Source organism: Camelus ferus, chromosome 23 (genome assembly GCF_009834535.1).
Source record: "Camelus ferus isolate YT-003-E chromosome 23, BCGSAC_Cfer_1.0, whole genome shotgun sequence".
Lineage (NCBI taxonomy): Eukaryota > Metazoa > Chordata > Mammalia > Artiodactyla > Camelidae > Camelus > Camelus ferus.
The window spans coordinates 13,869,742-13,884,043 of NC_045718.1; the positions used below are offsets into that span (position 1 = coordinate 13,869,742).

Genomic DNA, 14,302 nt, shown 5'->3' on the forward strand with positions numbered 1-14,302 from the left:
GACTGGGGGGGGGGGCAGGGAGGCGCCTCTGAAGCCAGGAATAGCTCTAGGGGAGGAACTGCAAGGGTCCCTTGAGGAGCATGCAACCTCGTCCATCACCCTGACTGCATCTCAGCAGCCAGTGTTCTGGTGCCCAGATGGGAGGAGGGACAGACGGGAGAGACGGGACATTGCCGGGAGCCTGTGCCAGGGCTCAGAGCTTCCATCTGGAGAGTAAGCCCAGACCAGGCTGCGTGTTTGGTCTTTGTGAGGCCCAGGGCTTTTCAGCTTGGGTGCTGGGGTCCAGACAGCCTGAAACGGCCTTCCCTGGGGAGCACTCCCAGCTCCGTCCCTGAGGTCCCACCATCCCCTGGTCCTCACATTCCCTGGGGATTCTCACTTATGCTGTATGAGGTTGAGGGCCCTAGGGAGAGAGTGAATTGGGCTGCCCAAGATGGGGTTGGTTGGAGAAGGTCTTCCAGCAATGGGACTCCAGGGAGGACATCGAAGACCCCTGTTTACCCAGCTTCCGCAGTCCCTGCTCCGGGCCTCAGTTTCCCCACCTGTTACAGAGAGCACTGCCACAGTCCCCTCGTCCTTGGGGGTCAGATAAAGTCATAAGGCAGATCTGAAAGAGGCTTTGGAGGAGGACATCTCTCTGAGATGTTTAGACTCTTCGAAGTGAGACATGGTATGAATATTTGCTTGCCATGGGGGAAATGAGGCAGATCCAACCAAATTTCTGGCCTTTGATTCGTTCGTCCAATAAAACATTCAGATTGGTAATGACTGAATAAGTCTGAAAATAACATGTGTCAGGGAAGGGGGAAGTCAACAAGAACTCCCGTGGCTGGTGGGAGCATCGACCGGAGAAATCTCTTTGGAAAAAGTGAGACAGTATCTGGTCAAGTTAAAAATGTGCAAACGCTATGACCCAGCACTTACACCCCCAGAAACGCTCTCCGCTGTGCCCCAGGTGACGTGCTTGCCAGCGTTCACCGCAGTGGCGTTTGTAACAGCCGGATATGGAGAACGCAACTCTCCGTCCCCAGGGGACAATGAATAACCGTGGAGTATATACGCACCTATAAACCAAAAATGGAATAAAAGGGACAAGCTTCAGCGGCACAGATGATCCAATAGGCAACGCTGAGCGAAAGGAGGCGGTGGGGTCTCTCATTCGTGTTCAATTCAAACGCGGGCAACACCAGCTTTCTTCTTCCAGGGGCATCTCCAGGTGGCGCGACCACAGAAGAAGGCGGGAAAGTCGGGACAGTGCTTGTCTTCTGGCGGAGGGCCTGGGATGTACGTGACTGTGGAGTTTTGTGGGCACTAGTGAGGTCTCATTTCCTGTCCTGGGGTGGGGGTTGGTGGCTACACAGGCTTTCACTATACAGTAATTCTTTAAATTAAACAAATACATTTTATGCACACTTCAGCATGCATGACGTATCCCACAATTTAAAAATAAATACATGTGTAATCTATTTAGGGCTCACATGCTCACCCTCCCCCTTCCCCGGGGGCCAGGGGCACCACAGCGAGGCCACCTCTCATCCTAACTGTCCTTGTTAGGGAGAGGCAGTGGAAGGCCTGGGGAGCCTCCAGATCCTGCCCTGCTTGGGTGCTGTGCCCTCTGCTGTGTGACTCAGTGTCCTGCCGGGCAAGGGGCCGGCCCTGGAGACCCGATCCCCATCCCTGGCCTCTGACTCTGCAGCTATAAGTGACTGTGACTAAGTCTGCAGGACCCTGAGTCAGCCCTGCAGAACCTGTCCCAGGAGGATGGGGGAAGGGTGGCCAGGGGAGGCGTGATGAGGGTTGGCTGCCCTGGAGGACTCACAGCCCCTGGGGTTTCAAGCAAAGCCTCCTGTGTGGTGAGGTGGGGAGGAAACGCTTGGTCCACTGGCCAGCAGCAAAATGCCAGGTACGCCCCTGAGGCTCTGGCCAAGTTCTCGCTCTCTTTGCCTTTAGCAGGGTTCTGACCTTGGGATCAGCTGCATCTGCCGAGCTCCAGCTGGTTCAGATTTCAGGGACGCCAATAGGTATTTCCTTCCCCACACCTCAAACTAGTGTCACAAACCACTAGGCCAAGTCACAGATAATCCAAACACCAGGGAATCCACAAATAAATTCTCTTTGGGTTTGGAGTGTGCACCTGGACTCGCTTTGGACACACGGCATGTCCGGGGCTCTGGGAATTCACAGGGACTGGTGAGAACAGCTCCACTCCATCAAGGCTGGAAGGCGGGCTGGTCTTCTGAGCCCATCCGTGAGATCCGTCTCATCCCGTCTGCCCTCCACCTCCTGTCCCAGGCTGAGCCAAGGAGCCCGGGTCTCTGCATGGGCTGAGGGGGGCTGAGTGTGTTCGGAGAGGGGGGAGACGGAGGGCTGGGCCGCAGCCCTAGGACATCTGACAGACCCCAGCCCAGCAGTGGGAAGGGCTCCTTTAAGGCAGTGGGCTCCTGGTCACCGGGGGTGTCGGGGGAGGGGGCTGGAAGGCCACCTCTCAGGGCCCTGCAGAGACTCCAGGCCTGGGATGGAGGGAGGGTGTGTGAGAAATTGGTGTCTCCTTCTAGCCCCGAGAGTCCAGGGCGGGGCTCTCTCACCTGGCCCCTGTTGGCCCTTACACCTGCTCAGGGTGAGAGGAGATGAAGGGCTGGGATTAAAGGGCTCCCTCCCTCGTGCCTGCCGGCCTTCTGGAAACACAAAAGGCTTCTTTCAGCAAGTGACTGCGTCGTGAAGTCTGGACAACAATGACCTTTAAGATCTGAAGGTCACCAGCCCTCTTGGGTTAAGTCCACGGCAGATGGATCTGGGGGTGTGGGCCTCCTTGGGGGACTCCCTGGGGTCTGGCAGAGGACAAGGTGGCTTCACCTTCTGCAACTCAGGGCTTCCAAGCCTGAGAGGGAGGAATCCAGAAGAGATGCGGGCAGTGAGCTCAGCGGACCCACAAGAGACTGAATCAAACGTCAACACGCTGGTGAGCCGTGGTGCTTTATTGAGCAGCTGCAGAGTGAGGAAAGGGAAGTGGGATGGGGCAGGATTGTGTTCCTGGGGGGACGTGTCAAGTCGGGCTTTGCAGAGAGTATAGTCAGTGTGGCCACTGCTTCTTGTAAGATGTTTGGCCCTAGGGTGGTAGGGCTTGCCCAAACGGTGTCCCGAGGCAAGGGGGCCTGGGGGTGAGGGGATTGAAACAACTCCCCTTGCGTGGTGCTTGGAGTCACTGAGCAGTCTCACTGATCAGCAGGTATGCTGGCCCCACGGCCTCACCCCTACCTGCCTGTCCACCAGAGCAGGGCTCAGAAGGGACTGGCTGTGGCCCTCCGCACGGGCCCACGAGAGGGGACTCGGCAGGGCAGGGGATCAGGCTTCCGGCCAGTCAGAGCCAAGCCGCGAGGGGTGCCCTGGCCCCACCGTGCGCTGCAGGACAGAAGGCTAAGCCGTTGCAAGCGCGTCCTTGATGGCACTGGTGAGAGGGAAGTGCAGGTTCTGGCCACAGAAGGTGCCCTGGAAGTCGTCCAGGTCCAGGGCCCACACCATGGCGCCAGCCAGCTTCCTGCTCTTCAGGTACTTTGCCTGGTGGGGGGACCCGGAGGGGCAAGGCTGGGTTCCCTGGGCCACGGTCTGCATGGGGTGGGGGGGCATGCTCTCTGGACGCCTCCCCAGGGGAGAGCAGAGCAGGTGCCTGAGACCCCAAATGCCCCTGTAAACCAGGCCTGCCCTCAGAGTGGGGGGCTTCCCTCCCCCTTTTCTTGGGAACGCACCTTGTTTTTGACGCTCTCCTGATCATCATAACCCACCCACTGGTTGCCCTTGGTGGCATAGGGGACCTGCTGGTCCAGGAGTCTCTGGACCGTGGCGCCGTGGAGGAATTCACAGATCTGAGAAGAGAACAGGGCAGGGGTGGTGTGGGGAGCGGTGCTGAGCCTTTCAGGTCACTGGGGGATGCCACTCCCCAGGTCCCTTTCAGCCCCTTGCTGCAGCCTGTAGGCCACATCTGCCCCTGGAAACCGCAGGCTTTGTGTAACTTTCCTTAAAACACGCAGATATCCCAGGGTTCTGTGACTGCTGTACCCTGAAGGCATTAAGGGGGCTGGACAGACGCAGGAAATGGGGGGTTGACACTGAGGACTGGCCCAAGGCAGCACGGAGCAGCAGAGGCTGGGCTGATGCAAAAGAACCCGCCTCCTGGACATGGTTCTGCCCTGGGCTGGAAGGCAAGGTCCACTGGAACTTTTTTCATTCCCAAAAGAGTAAAAGTAGGGACAGGGTGGGAGGCTCACCTTCCCCGGGACTGCAGGTGCTGTGGGAACATTGACCTACTCCCCAGCTCATACCTCATAGTAAGCGAACATCCCTTCCTCCTTGGTGAACTGGCCTGGTGCTCCCGGCCCCGAGATCGGGGCTCCCACATCTGTCTTGGAAGAGGCCAGGGTGAAGGTCCTCCCAAAGGTGGGGATGCCCATCACCAGCTTATCGGCCGGGGCCCCCAGCCTCAGCACATAGCTCACGGCGTAGTCCTGGGTGTGGGTGGGGCAGGACGGGTCGGGCAGTTAGACACTTGGTGGTGCGAGAGGGAAAGATCGCGCAGAATTCCCACTGCTGCCTTGGGAAGTGGAGTTCCAGGTCGAGATGCGTCTGGAATTCCCTTCCTTCTAGGAACCTATAATGTCAGCCTGAAGTGCACTGTAGAGTTTCAATCTCGAAAAAAATCCTCTTAGGTATAGGAAGGGGCTGTTGCTATTTGATAGTTGCAGAAATCAAGTGATCGGCTCGGGCCACACAGCCGGCGAGTGGCAGGTCTAGACTAGACCCGCACCTCCTCAGCCCCTAGACCCCTTTGTGCTCTCTCCAATCTGCCCTCTGCCTTCGCTAGGTCCACCCTTCAGGCCCATTGGGAGATGTCCTGATCCTTTATGGAAGCACCACCTCCTCAGTTGTCGGAGATGTGGAGAACGCATAAACTTCTGGCCTCAGTTTCCTCATCTGTGAAGCGGGCTCCATGACCCCACCCTTGCAGGATTACTGAGGAGTGGAGAGGTGGGGTGTGAGCACTGGCAGGTGGCAGGTCTCTATGGGCCCCTCCTGGCCCTGCCTCCTTCAGGGCACTCACAGCATTGTTGAATCTGTCAGACCTTGGATCCTTCTGGCCTCGGAACAGGGGGCTGGGATGTCCTACGGTCTGGCGCCAGGCTCCATGAAAGTCGTAGGTCAAAAGGTTGATGAAGTCCAGGTGTCTGTGGAAGAGGGGATGGAGGGCGAGGCGGAAAGTTAGAAAAGCTCTTGGTCTCACATGCATCAGCCCAGTGGGACGGAGCAGGAGAAACAGGCAGCCAAGAGGCAAGGCATCAACCCCAAACCCAGGAGAAGCCGCTGATCTGCCATCCTGGTTGCTGCACCACCTTTCCCGAGCCACACCGGGGAGTGGGCTCAGGGCCCCACAAGAGCTTTTAAGGCAAGAATGGGGTTCTTCTGTTCTGCCCCCAGCACACAGTTGGAAGCTGGCCTCCATCTCACCTCACCCCCTCCACCCTGGCCATGTTCATCTTGGTGAAAGCAGATTAGAAGTGGCATCAACAGAGCCTGCGGGGAAAGAGCAGGACCAAAGGATGGCCTGAGCCTGAACCTATGATCCCTTGGGGTGCGGAGCAAGGTTTCCACACACACACAGGCGGGAAGTCTGCAGGTGTTCACTGCATGAACATGCACTCCAAGTGTTTGGGGCAAATGGTTGAGAGCCACCTCTTTCCCACCCTCTAAGGGATCAGTTGAAGCACTGAGTCGACACCTCCCGGAGACCCTAAAGACAATTCTAAAGTCAGAGTGAAGAAGAGCCTTTGTTTCTACTCTTGGGTTTCCTAAGCCCCGTGGCCGGGGACTGCTCATTCCCGCATGCATCTGGGGGCGGGGCAAGGAGGGGCGGGGCACCTTGAGGACTCTCAGCAGTTAGAAATGAAAGGTTGGTTGCTTCTGCAGAGACTGGTGCCCCTCGGCTCAGCCTGGCACGGAGAAGCGCCTGTTAGTGACTGGCTGGTTTGTATAACGTTTCCTACTTCCCTTTCCGCAAATACATACATTCATGGCAACTTTCTCAGCAGAGCAGCACGATACCCCTAGTGACAAGGAAGGACCGGGATTATTACGCCCATTTGCCAGAGGAGGAGGCTGAGGCACAGAGAGGACAAGTGACTTGCATCAAGTCTTTGGAGGAACAGGGACTGGAAACCCGGTCTTCTGAGTCTGCATGGAACACGGGGCAGAGCAGGTAGGGTGACTCACTGGGAAATCTGGGCGATGTCGTAGCCCGCGTCGATGGCCACCTTCCCCGCAGACACTGCTGCGCTGAGCAGGAGCTGCTCTCTTCCTCCCTGGGCTTCCCTTGCAAACTCAGCCTTCATTTCCTGGTTGGGGAGAGAGGCAGGTGCATGAGAGCAAGCCTCGTGCAGAAAGACTGAGCCTCCCACAGGCCTTCCGGGTCTGTTGCGATCCCCGGCCTGACCAGGGCTCGGCGGGAATGATAAAGTCGCCCATTCTCAGGCTCATCCGTCCTTTTCCTGGAAAACGGTTTAGATCAATCTCATCCCTACACCCCATGCGTACCCATCAACACTCAATTACTCTCTGTCCTGGAGGGGCCGTGAAGATAGAGGGCGATCCCACTTGGCCCACAGAGGATGCTGGGGGAACTTCGCCTGTTGTTCTGTGCTTTGTTCAAGCACGTACACGAGAACACAAAATTAAAGTGGTTTATATTGGTACCGTGAACAATTTGTTTAAATGGCCACTCTGCCCCTGGGGTAACTGGGGATGCTCGGGCTGCCCCGAGACGGGGCCGAGCACCCCCGAGCAGTGCATGCTGGGACGTGGGCAGCGCCAGTCTGGGAATGAATAGTGGCCAGTGATGCTCTACTAAGTGGGCAGTGAGGAGCGGGCATTCTGCTTAGCGACCTCTGCCTCTTAGAACCGCACCGCACTTCCCACTGTCGTCACAAGATATCATCCTTGCTGTGTAAGCTCTCAGGACACAGGCCAGTTCATCTTATCCCTGGTCCAGATCTCAGGATCTGCAGCAAGGGGGCTTCAGTCTCCCTTTGCCTGCCTCAGGAGAACATCCCTGAAGGCAGCTTCTACCCAACCCCCGACTCCCTGATACCCCCCTAATCTTCTGCCTTTTTCCCCGACCCAACCAGCACCTTGACCAGAGTGGTGAAATGCTGTTTGTCTCTCCATCCAGGGAAGAGCCAGGCTAGGTCCAGTCCATCAAAGCCATGGGTCCGCAGAAATGTTGGCACCGACTTAATGAAAGTTTTGAGACTCTCGGTGTTGGAGGCTATTCTGGAAAATCTAGAGCCAAAATCACCCCCAGAAAACTGCTCAGCACCAGTATGCTGGGTGCCTTGGCTCTCTGATGGGGTCCCTGGGGCACGTGGAGCTGGGAGCCTGAACCCACACAGCTCTAGGAGGGTGTGGTTGGAACAGGACCCACAGCCAGGCATCTTAGAAAGATGTGCTTTAGAACCAGTTATCCCTGGCTTTATCACCTACTAGCCAAGCCACTTTGAGCAGGTTGTAACCTGAGCCTCAGTTTTCTCATCTGTAAAATGGGCATAAATACATCTCCCAGTGCTGTTGTGAGGATCACATGTGATAATGGCTGGACAGAATGCCTGACATGCTCAACAAATGGGAGCAATCATGGCCATACTTTGTTCCCTTTTTAAAGCCTGGTCCAACTCTACCCACTCCAGGAAGTCCTTCCAGGGTCTCCACTCCCAAACTTTCCCATTCTTTCAGTCTCTCTCCTTCCAGACCTTAGGACAGTATCCCCCGGAGGATGTTTGTTGTCAGGTCTGAGAAGTAGTAAAAAAGAGCATTGACAAGAAATCAGAAGATCCGCTACCAATTTGCTGTGTGACTCTTGGCAAGTTCCTTTCCCTCTCTGGGCCCTGATTTCTTGATCGTACGTGAGGCAGGCCCCTGACAACCATTTAGGCCCCTGTGCCTGACCAGTGTAGAGTCCCTGTGACCCCCATAGAATGGGTGAGGAGAAACCCATGCCTCCTTCAATTCCATCATCCCCTGGGGAATGCGTCCTACCTTTGAGAACCAAAGTTCCACCCTCCAACAGACAGGAGGGTCTTCAGGTTGGGGTTCCTGTGGGGCACAGGGAGGCAGAAGGGCAGAGGTGGAGTGAAGCTGTTGTGATAAGGGGTAGCCCCATGTTTGGGAGGCTGTAGCAGGTTTCTGGCCAAATCAGGCCTCTGAGGTCCTTCCAATCCTGAGATTCAGTATTCTAAGAGGTAGAGACTTTGTGGCAGCTACTCTGAGGGATGCTGTCCATTTTTGTTCCCTCCAGTGGAGAAGCCAGGATATGGCAAAACAGAGTCATGAGCACTTTCCATGCGTTGTGGAGAGGGACCCTCAGGGATGGAGGGGGCTGCCTTTCTCAGGGGAGCTCAGCTGTGCCTTCTTCTCTGGTCTGCCTCTTCCAACACCCCAACACCTGCCCTCACCACGTTTTCCCACTTAAGCCAAGGCTCTCCTGTCCTCCACCCACAGGTGAGTACTGGGGGCCCCACCCATCCTCTTGAGCAGAGGCGCCCTGCCCTGACACCAGCCCTGCCATGCTCCCCACGCCTTCCTCCTGCCCTGGCCAGCCAGTGGCCCAACCTGCTCTTGAGCACGTTCAGTGTGTTGTAGAGCGTCACGTCATTCCACTCCCAGGTGTCAATCTCATTGTTGCTTATGTTGGCAAAGCTGTAGATGACGTGGGTGCAGAGGAAGGGGTCGATGGCGTCTGGGAAGCAGCTCCCATCGCCCTCCCGGTACTGGGACCAGCTGGTGTAGTAGCAGACTAGCTTGTATGCCAGGCCTGAAAGAGAAGCACAGGGTGGGGCCTGAGCCAGGACTGAGCCAGGGACCCTCCGGCTGGCCCCGATCTGGGCACCCACGGGGTGTTGGCGGTCTGGTGGGTGGGCGGAATTGCGAGCAAAAGTTAGAATTCTCAATGAAAAGGGCCGGCTCAGTTCCCTCTACCTCAGGGGGCATTCCTCGCCTAGTCTGAAAATGCTTAGAAAAAAATCAAAGGCGGTGCATGAACATACTGCAGACTAAGGACAAAACGCTGTGTAGGGGGAGGGTGGGGCTGAGGAACAGAGATGAAATGGGACTTGGCGCAACTAAAGAAGACTTCCTGGAGGCAGCGGCTTTGAAGGAGAGGAAGAACTGAGCCTAAAACAGAAGACCCTGGCCCTCAGGGGAGAGCCTTGCAGGACCTTTAGCGGAGCCTTGATCTGAGAGACATCAGCCCGTCTCTTCTCTGCCAAGCTGTAACCCACTCAGAAGGGCAGTCCTCAGGCCCCCCAAGTCCATCCCCCAAGCTGGGGCACAATATCACAATAGACCAGGAAGTTCTTCCTCTCCCCTCATCCTAATTTCTTCTGCGGCAAAGTTGGCCTTTCCTGACCTCTTGGTTATGGAGGACCAACAGCTGGCCTCACTCATCCACACGGCTCCTGGCCTCTGGCTGGTGGCTCCCACCAGGCCCTTAGTTGAAGCCTTCACTGAATCTGAGTCTTTGAAAGTTTTTCATTTTGAAAAATCTTAAATAGACAGAAAAGTTGCGCATAGTATAATAAACATATCTATATCCATCACCTTAGTTGAACAAATGCTAATATCTCAGTGTCATTTGGATCACAGGAGAAACGGGGAAGGTCTCCCTCACACAGCCCTCCCCACACCCCCACCTCCCAGGACGTAAAAAGGGGTTACTTACAGCTCTGGAGCAGCACCAGAACCACGAAACCTGAAGGGAAATCCAAGGTGAGACCCCTTGCAAGTACCTCCTGCCCTTCCTCCTGCTTCCTGCACCCCTCATCAAGGAATCAAGGGCCTCTCACACCAGCCCCTTCCCCTCTGCCTCCCCTGGCTCTGCTTCCCCCCCACCCGCCCCTCCCCGACAGCAGGTAGGAGTCCAGCAACTCTGTGCCGTGGCTCTGTGGCCAACCCTGAGACCTGCTGGAGCCACCCTCAGCCCCATCCTGGCTGCAGCAGAGGGGGACACGGTGTGGCCTCTGCCTGCGTCCTCAGGCTCCTGGTGTCCAGCTGTCTAGACCAGATGGCTTCCCCAGACCTCACACTTCCTCTTATACCTGTCCCGCTCCACTCCCCCGCGCCCCAGACCATCTCATTTAGGGGAAATGAGCTGTGTGTCAAGGAAGGAAATACCGGGCTGGAAAGTGGCGGGGGAGGAGCGCTGCCGGCCAGCCAGGGAGGATTGAGAAACCCTGGAGAGTTTTGAAAACTTGGGCCAGGTCTTCCTGAGGCACCTGCCATCAGAGCCACCATCAGGGTGCTGTCTGGGGGCTCCGGGTGAGTGACTCAGCCGCCCACTCTCTTTTCTCAAATTTTTTTCCACCGGCAGTTTCCCAGCTCTTCTGGCAGCCTCTGCCTTTGCCTCCCCAGCCCTCCATCCAGGCCCTTGGCCAGGTTGAAACAGGGCGCAATTGAGTTTGTGACCCACAGAGCCCCAGACAAGGCCATTATTTACTCTCTCCCTGAGAGCAGTGCCCTGTCTGGTCTCCTCTCCCCTCTCATGCTGTTTCCCATTGCCCGGGTCAAGTGGGAAACTGTCTGAGCTGTTTCACAGCAACTGATAAGCTGAGTATTTTAAGGACAAACTGGGACGGAGAGGGAAATTCCTGAGACCTCTCTGAGACCTGGTACCTGACATTTTTGGAATGTCAGCTAAAAAGAGCGAGAACGAATCTGCAGCAAGCCTGGGGGAGTAAATCCAGGAGAGTCTCAGTTTCCCCCAGGAGCAGATAATCTCAGAAGCTCAATAATCTCCATCAGCTCTGCTCTCAGCATCTCATAATCTACATCATCTCAGCTCCTCTCTTTTGAAACCCAAGCCTAATGATGTCACCCCTCCCTAAATCCCTCAGTGCCTTCTTAGCACTCTTCAGAGACGAGCAAAACTTCTTAACAAGGCTCTGCATGCTTTATTCTCTGTGAATGCTTTTTAAAACTTTTTGGCCAAAGATCCTGGACAACTCCACACTTTGCAGGCTATCCATTAATTAATAGGCAGTGAGTGAAAAGTTCAGAATTCCAATTCCCAGAATGGATCAGAGGGCTTCTCAACAGGTACCTTTAGTTTTACAAAAACATTAGGAAATAATCCGATATTAGCCTCGCTGGTTTCACAGCCCTCTCTTGAAAGGGCTCTCCCTCTGTCCCCCTTCTCTTCCTTTCTCTCCCTAGAAAATTGAAACAACTCCTCCTCTTTACTGTAAGAGAAATGGACAGAAATTGATTTGTCCAGAGCCAAACACGTGAACACTGTAAGGGTCGCTGCTTCTCCCGGTTGCAGCAGCTTCTCCCCGTTGCAGCGGCTTCTCCCCGTTGCAGCGGCTTCTCCCGGTTGCAGCGGCTTCTCCCGGTTGCAGCGGCTTCTCCCCGTTGCAGCAGCTTCTCCCCGTTGCAGCAGCTAGCCTGCTTTCATACCTAGATGACCTACAGCAATCGAAGTCTGTGATAACTTGCCCTTGTCCATGGGGGTGCTGGGAAGTGGAACTCCTCTCATCTCTAACAGAGGTATCACACAGTAGCATGCATGCAAAGATTTTCATAACGGTGAAGATGTTAAGAAAACCCCTATTTTCACTCTCTTTCTTTGTTAAATATTGTTTCACGGGGTCGGATTGGCCCAAGTCTTGTCCTGTGCTCACCCAAACCCAGTTTATTAATCCCACGTGTTCCGTGTGATGGTGGCATTGTCGTAACAAATGGCCAAGACATCCCACATGCCTCCCTCTGCAGGACTGGCGGAGGATCCCAAGGCATATCGCCTCCCTGCTCATCTCACGCCGTGCCCCCTTCACTCCCTGTCACCCCCGTGCATGCCTTCTTTCAGATCCTTGTCTTTGCTCTCTCCTGTCCCACCAAAGAGCCTTTTTATATGCCATCCCCTCACCTGTCCATAACTAGGAAAGGCCTGAAATTTTATAGTGCTTGCGAGCTAATGAGGTAGACAGCCGTAGTCTCACGGGTTCTGGTAGGAGATACGAGAATCCTAGGTCAGAGACAAAGCACTTACTTGTAACACAGCAAATGGCATGAATTTCATGTTGGCGTCACTTCCAGTGATAAGAAAACAGCCATTTTTGCCAGGGTTGCTGCTACGGCATTTGCTTTACATTTCCCAGGGCATCTTTTTTTTTTTTTTTAAATGTCTCTTTGTTCCTTTTATTTTACTTATGAATTATTTTGGGGAGGAAGTAATTAGGTTTATTTTCTTACTTATTCATTTTAACGGAGGTACTGGGGGTTGAACCCAGGACCTCGTGCGTGCTAGGTGTGCACTCTACCACTGAGCTACACCCTCCCGGCTCCCAGGGCACCTTTTAAAATAAACATTTAAAGTTGAGCCTTTGGAAACTTAGTGACTGCTCCCCAACCACCTTAAAAGTAAAAGGTGCTTGCTGTCTGTGTCCTACTGGTTTGTGACCTGGAACAGCGGACTGCCCCTCCCCGGTTCATTGTGCACAGCACCCCACACACAGAGTTTCTAGGATCTGTAAGTAATACATTTTGTTACTTTACTACCTTTGTGTGGGTGTATTGAAACTGTGCCTTCAATCAAAATGGCCCCGGGGATTTTTATTTTTATTTCCCCAAAGGGGAAGCTCGGACAGTGGGGGAGCTACTGGCCAGCCCTGTGCGATGGCTTCTGCCTCCTCATTCAGAGGGTCATAATCTCCGTATTCTTAACACACCAGCCGAAGCCCCGCCCCCAGCACACTTCCCTCGGCCTCAGGCTGCAGGGGGCGACGCCGCAGCAGCCCAGGAGGGTGCTGTGCATGCGGTGGGCCGCACCACAGCAGAGGCACTCTGAATGTAAGGAGCCCCAGTCTTCTGGACTGAGCTAAGCTGGCCTCTCCTTGACCTGGAAGGGAGACATTATCTTTGTTATACTGGACAGTAAACAAATCTGCCTTTTGCTCCAGAGAGAAATGCTCCTTCTATCTGCCAAGGCTGTTTGCTCTACAAATACCTTTGAAAAAGTAGCTTGGAACAAAGACAGCCAGAGCCTCTGGCCATACAATGTGCAGAAATGCAAGAGACCCATTGAGAGGTGTGTCTGGATCCCGCCCTTCTTTGGCCAGTTTACCCCTTTACAGCCCAGCAGGGTTCAGAAAGGGCGCTTACTTTATTAACATGAGTGAACTGATTTTCTGCATATTTAACAATGTATAAAATAACCAACAATTTTCAAATATATTACTTAACCAGCTATGCCTGATAGCAGAAATGACTTTTCACAGCCAATAGAATTTTTAAATGTTTCCATTAGATACCAAATAATATCATGTTCCATATAATAAACATTGTACTGCTGTAAATGACAGAATTAAATATATTTTTAGAAGCCAATTTGTGTTATTGACCCCAAAAAAGTTATTCCTTAAGTTGTATATAAATATATAATTCCACTTATGCCTTAGAGAATATGTCTAAAAAGCATTAAACAATTAGTCAAAGCAACTGATATTTCAAAGCCACTGTGGAGTAGATATATCTTAAATTATCAAAATCCCTTTGGTCCCAGTCTACCGGAAGCCAGTAACGGAAGCAAGGGTGGAACTGGATAGAGAAGGAGTCTTTGTTTAGTCAAATATCCATCAACTGCACTAAACCACATCCAAGTAAAATTATACGAGTCAAAGTATTGTTCCTGTTATGTGAACTTAATATCAAGGCAAGTGTCTCAGGTGCCCCTTTCTGACGACTGGGTCTGTCTTATTCACCTTTGTACCATCCCTAGTGGTTGACACATTGTAAGTGCTTAATAAAATACGGACTGAGTGGCTGAATAAATGAATGAATGATCTCAAGATGGTACACAGATCTTCTATCTCGAGTTCGGAATCTGATGTTCTAGAAATTTCATCGCTTTCAATAGTTCTTGTCACATGTAAATAACCAACCTAGGAGGTACCATGGGACCACAGAACAATCATCCTGACTTAGTTTTGCCCTGATCCAGTCTTTCTAAGCCCTCACACTGCCCTCATCATTCATCTACTCATTCAACCAATGCTTGCTGGGCACGTCCAGTTGCCTTGCACTGTAGGAAGTGGTGAGGCAGAAAGGTGAGTGAAAACAGGGAATCAGTGCCTGTCCTCATGAAGTATATGGTCTGGCAAAGAATATGGACATTAACTAAAGACTCACATAAATAAGTAATTTGTTACAACAGTGAGAAGTTCAACAAGGCAATTCTGAGGGTTGGGAGACTGTATAAAGGGGTGCAGGT

The 14,302-nt window shown here is 53.6% G+C and overlaps 1 protein-coding gene and 1 long non-coding RNA gene across 2 annotated transcripts; one reads left to right on the forward strand and one right to left on the reverse strand.

Annotated features, from left to right (window-relative positions):
* Positions 1–2,954: 2,954 nt before the first annotated feature.
* Positions 2,955–10,132, reverse strand: CHI3L1 (chitinase 3 like 1). Its single transcript, XM_006178180.3, has 10 exons — positions 9,997–10,132; positions 9,758–9,787; positions 8,650–8,851; positions 8,077–8,133; positions 7,173–7,323; positions 6,259–6,380; positions 5,093–5,216; positions 4,317–4,499; positions 3,744–3,860; positions 2,955–3,555 (listed from the first exon to the last, which is right to left on the reverse strand). Exons 1-10 carry the CDS (start codon positions 10,019–10,021, stop codon positions 3,415–3,417), a joined length of 1,152 nt encoding a protein of 383 aa, XP_006178242.1. The 5' UTR covers positions 10,022–10,132; the 3' UTR covers positions 2,955–3,414.
* On the forward strand, positions 5,168–10,039 carry LOC116659294. The gene is made up of 3 exons (XR_004314613.1): positions 5,168–6,244; positions 8,336–8,538; positions 9,682–10,039. It is a non-coding gene; the product is annotated as an uncharacterized LOC116659294 (long non-coding RNA).
* Positions 10,133–14,302: the final 4,170 nt, after the last annotated feature.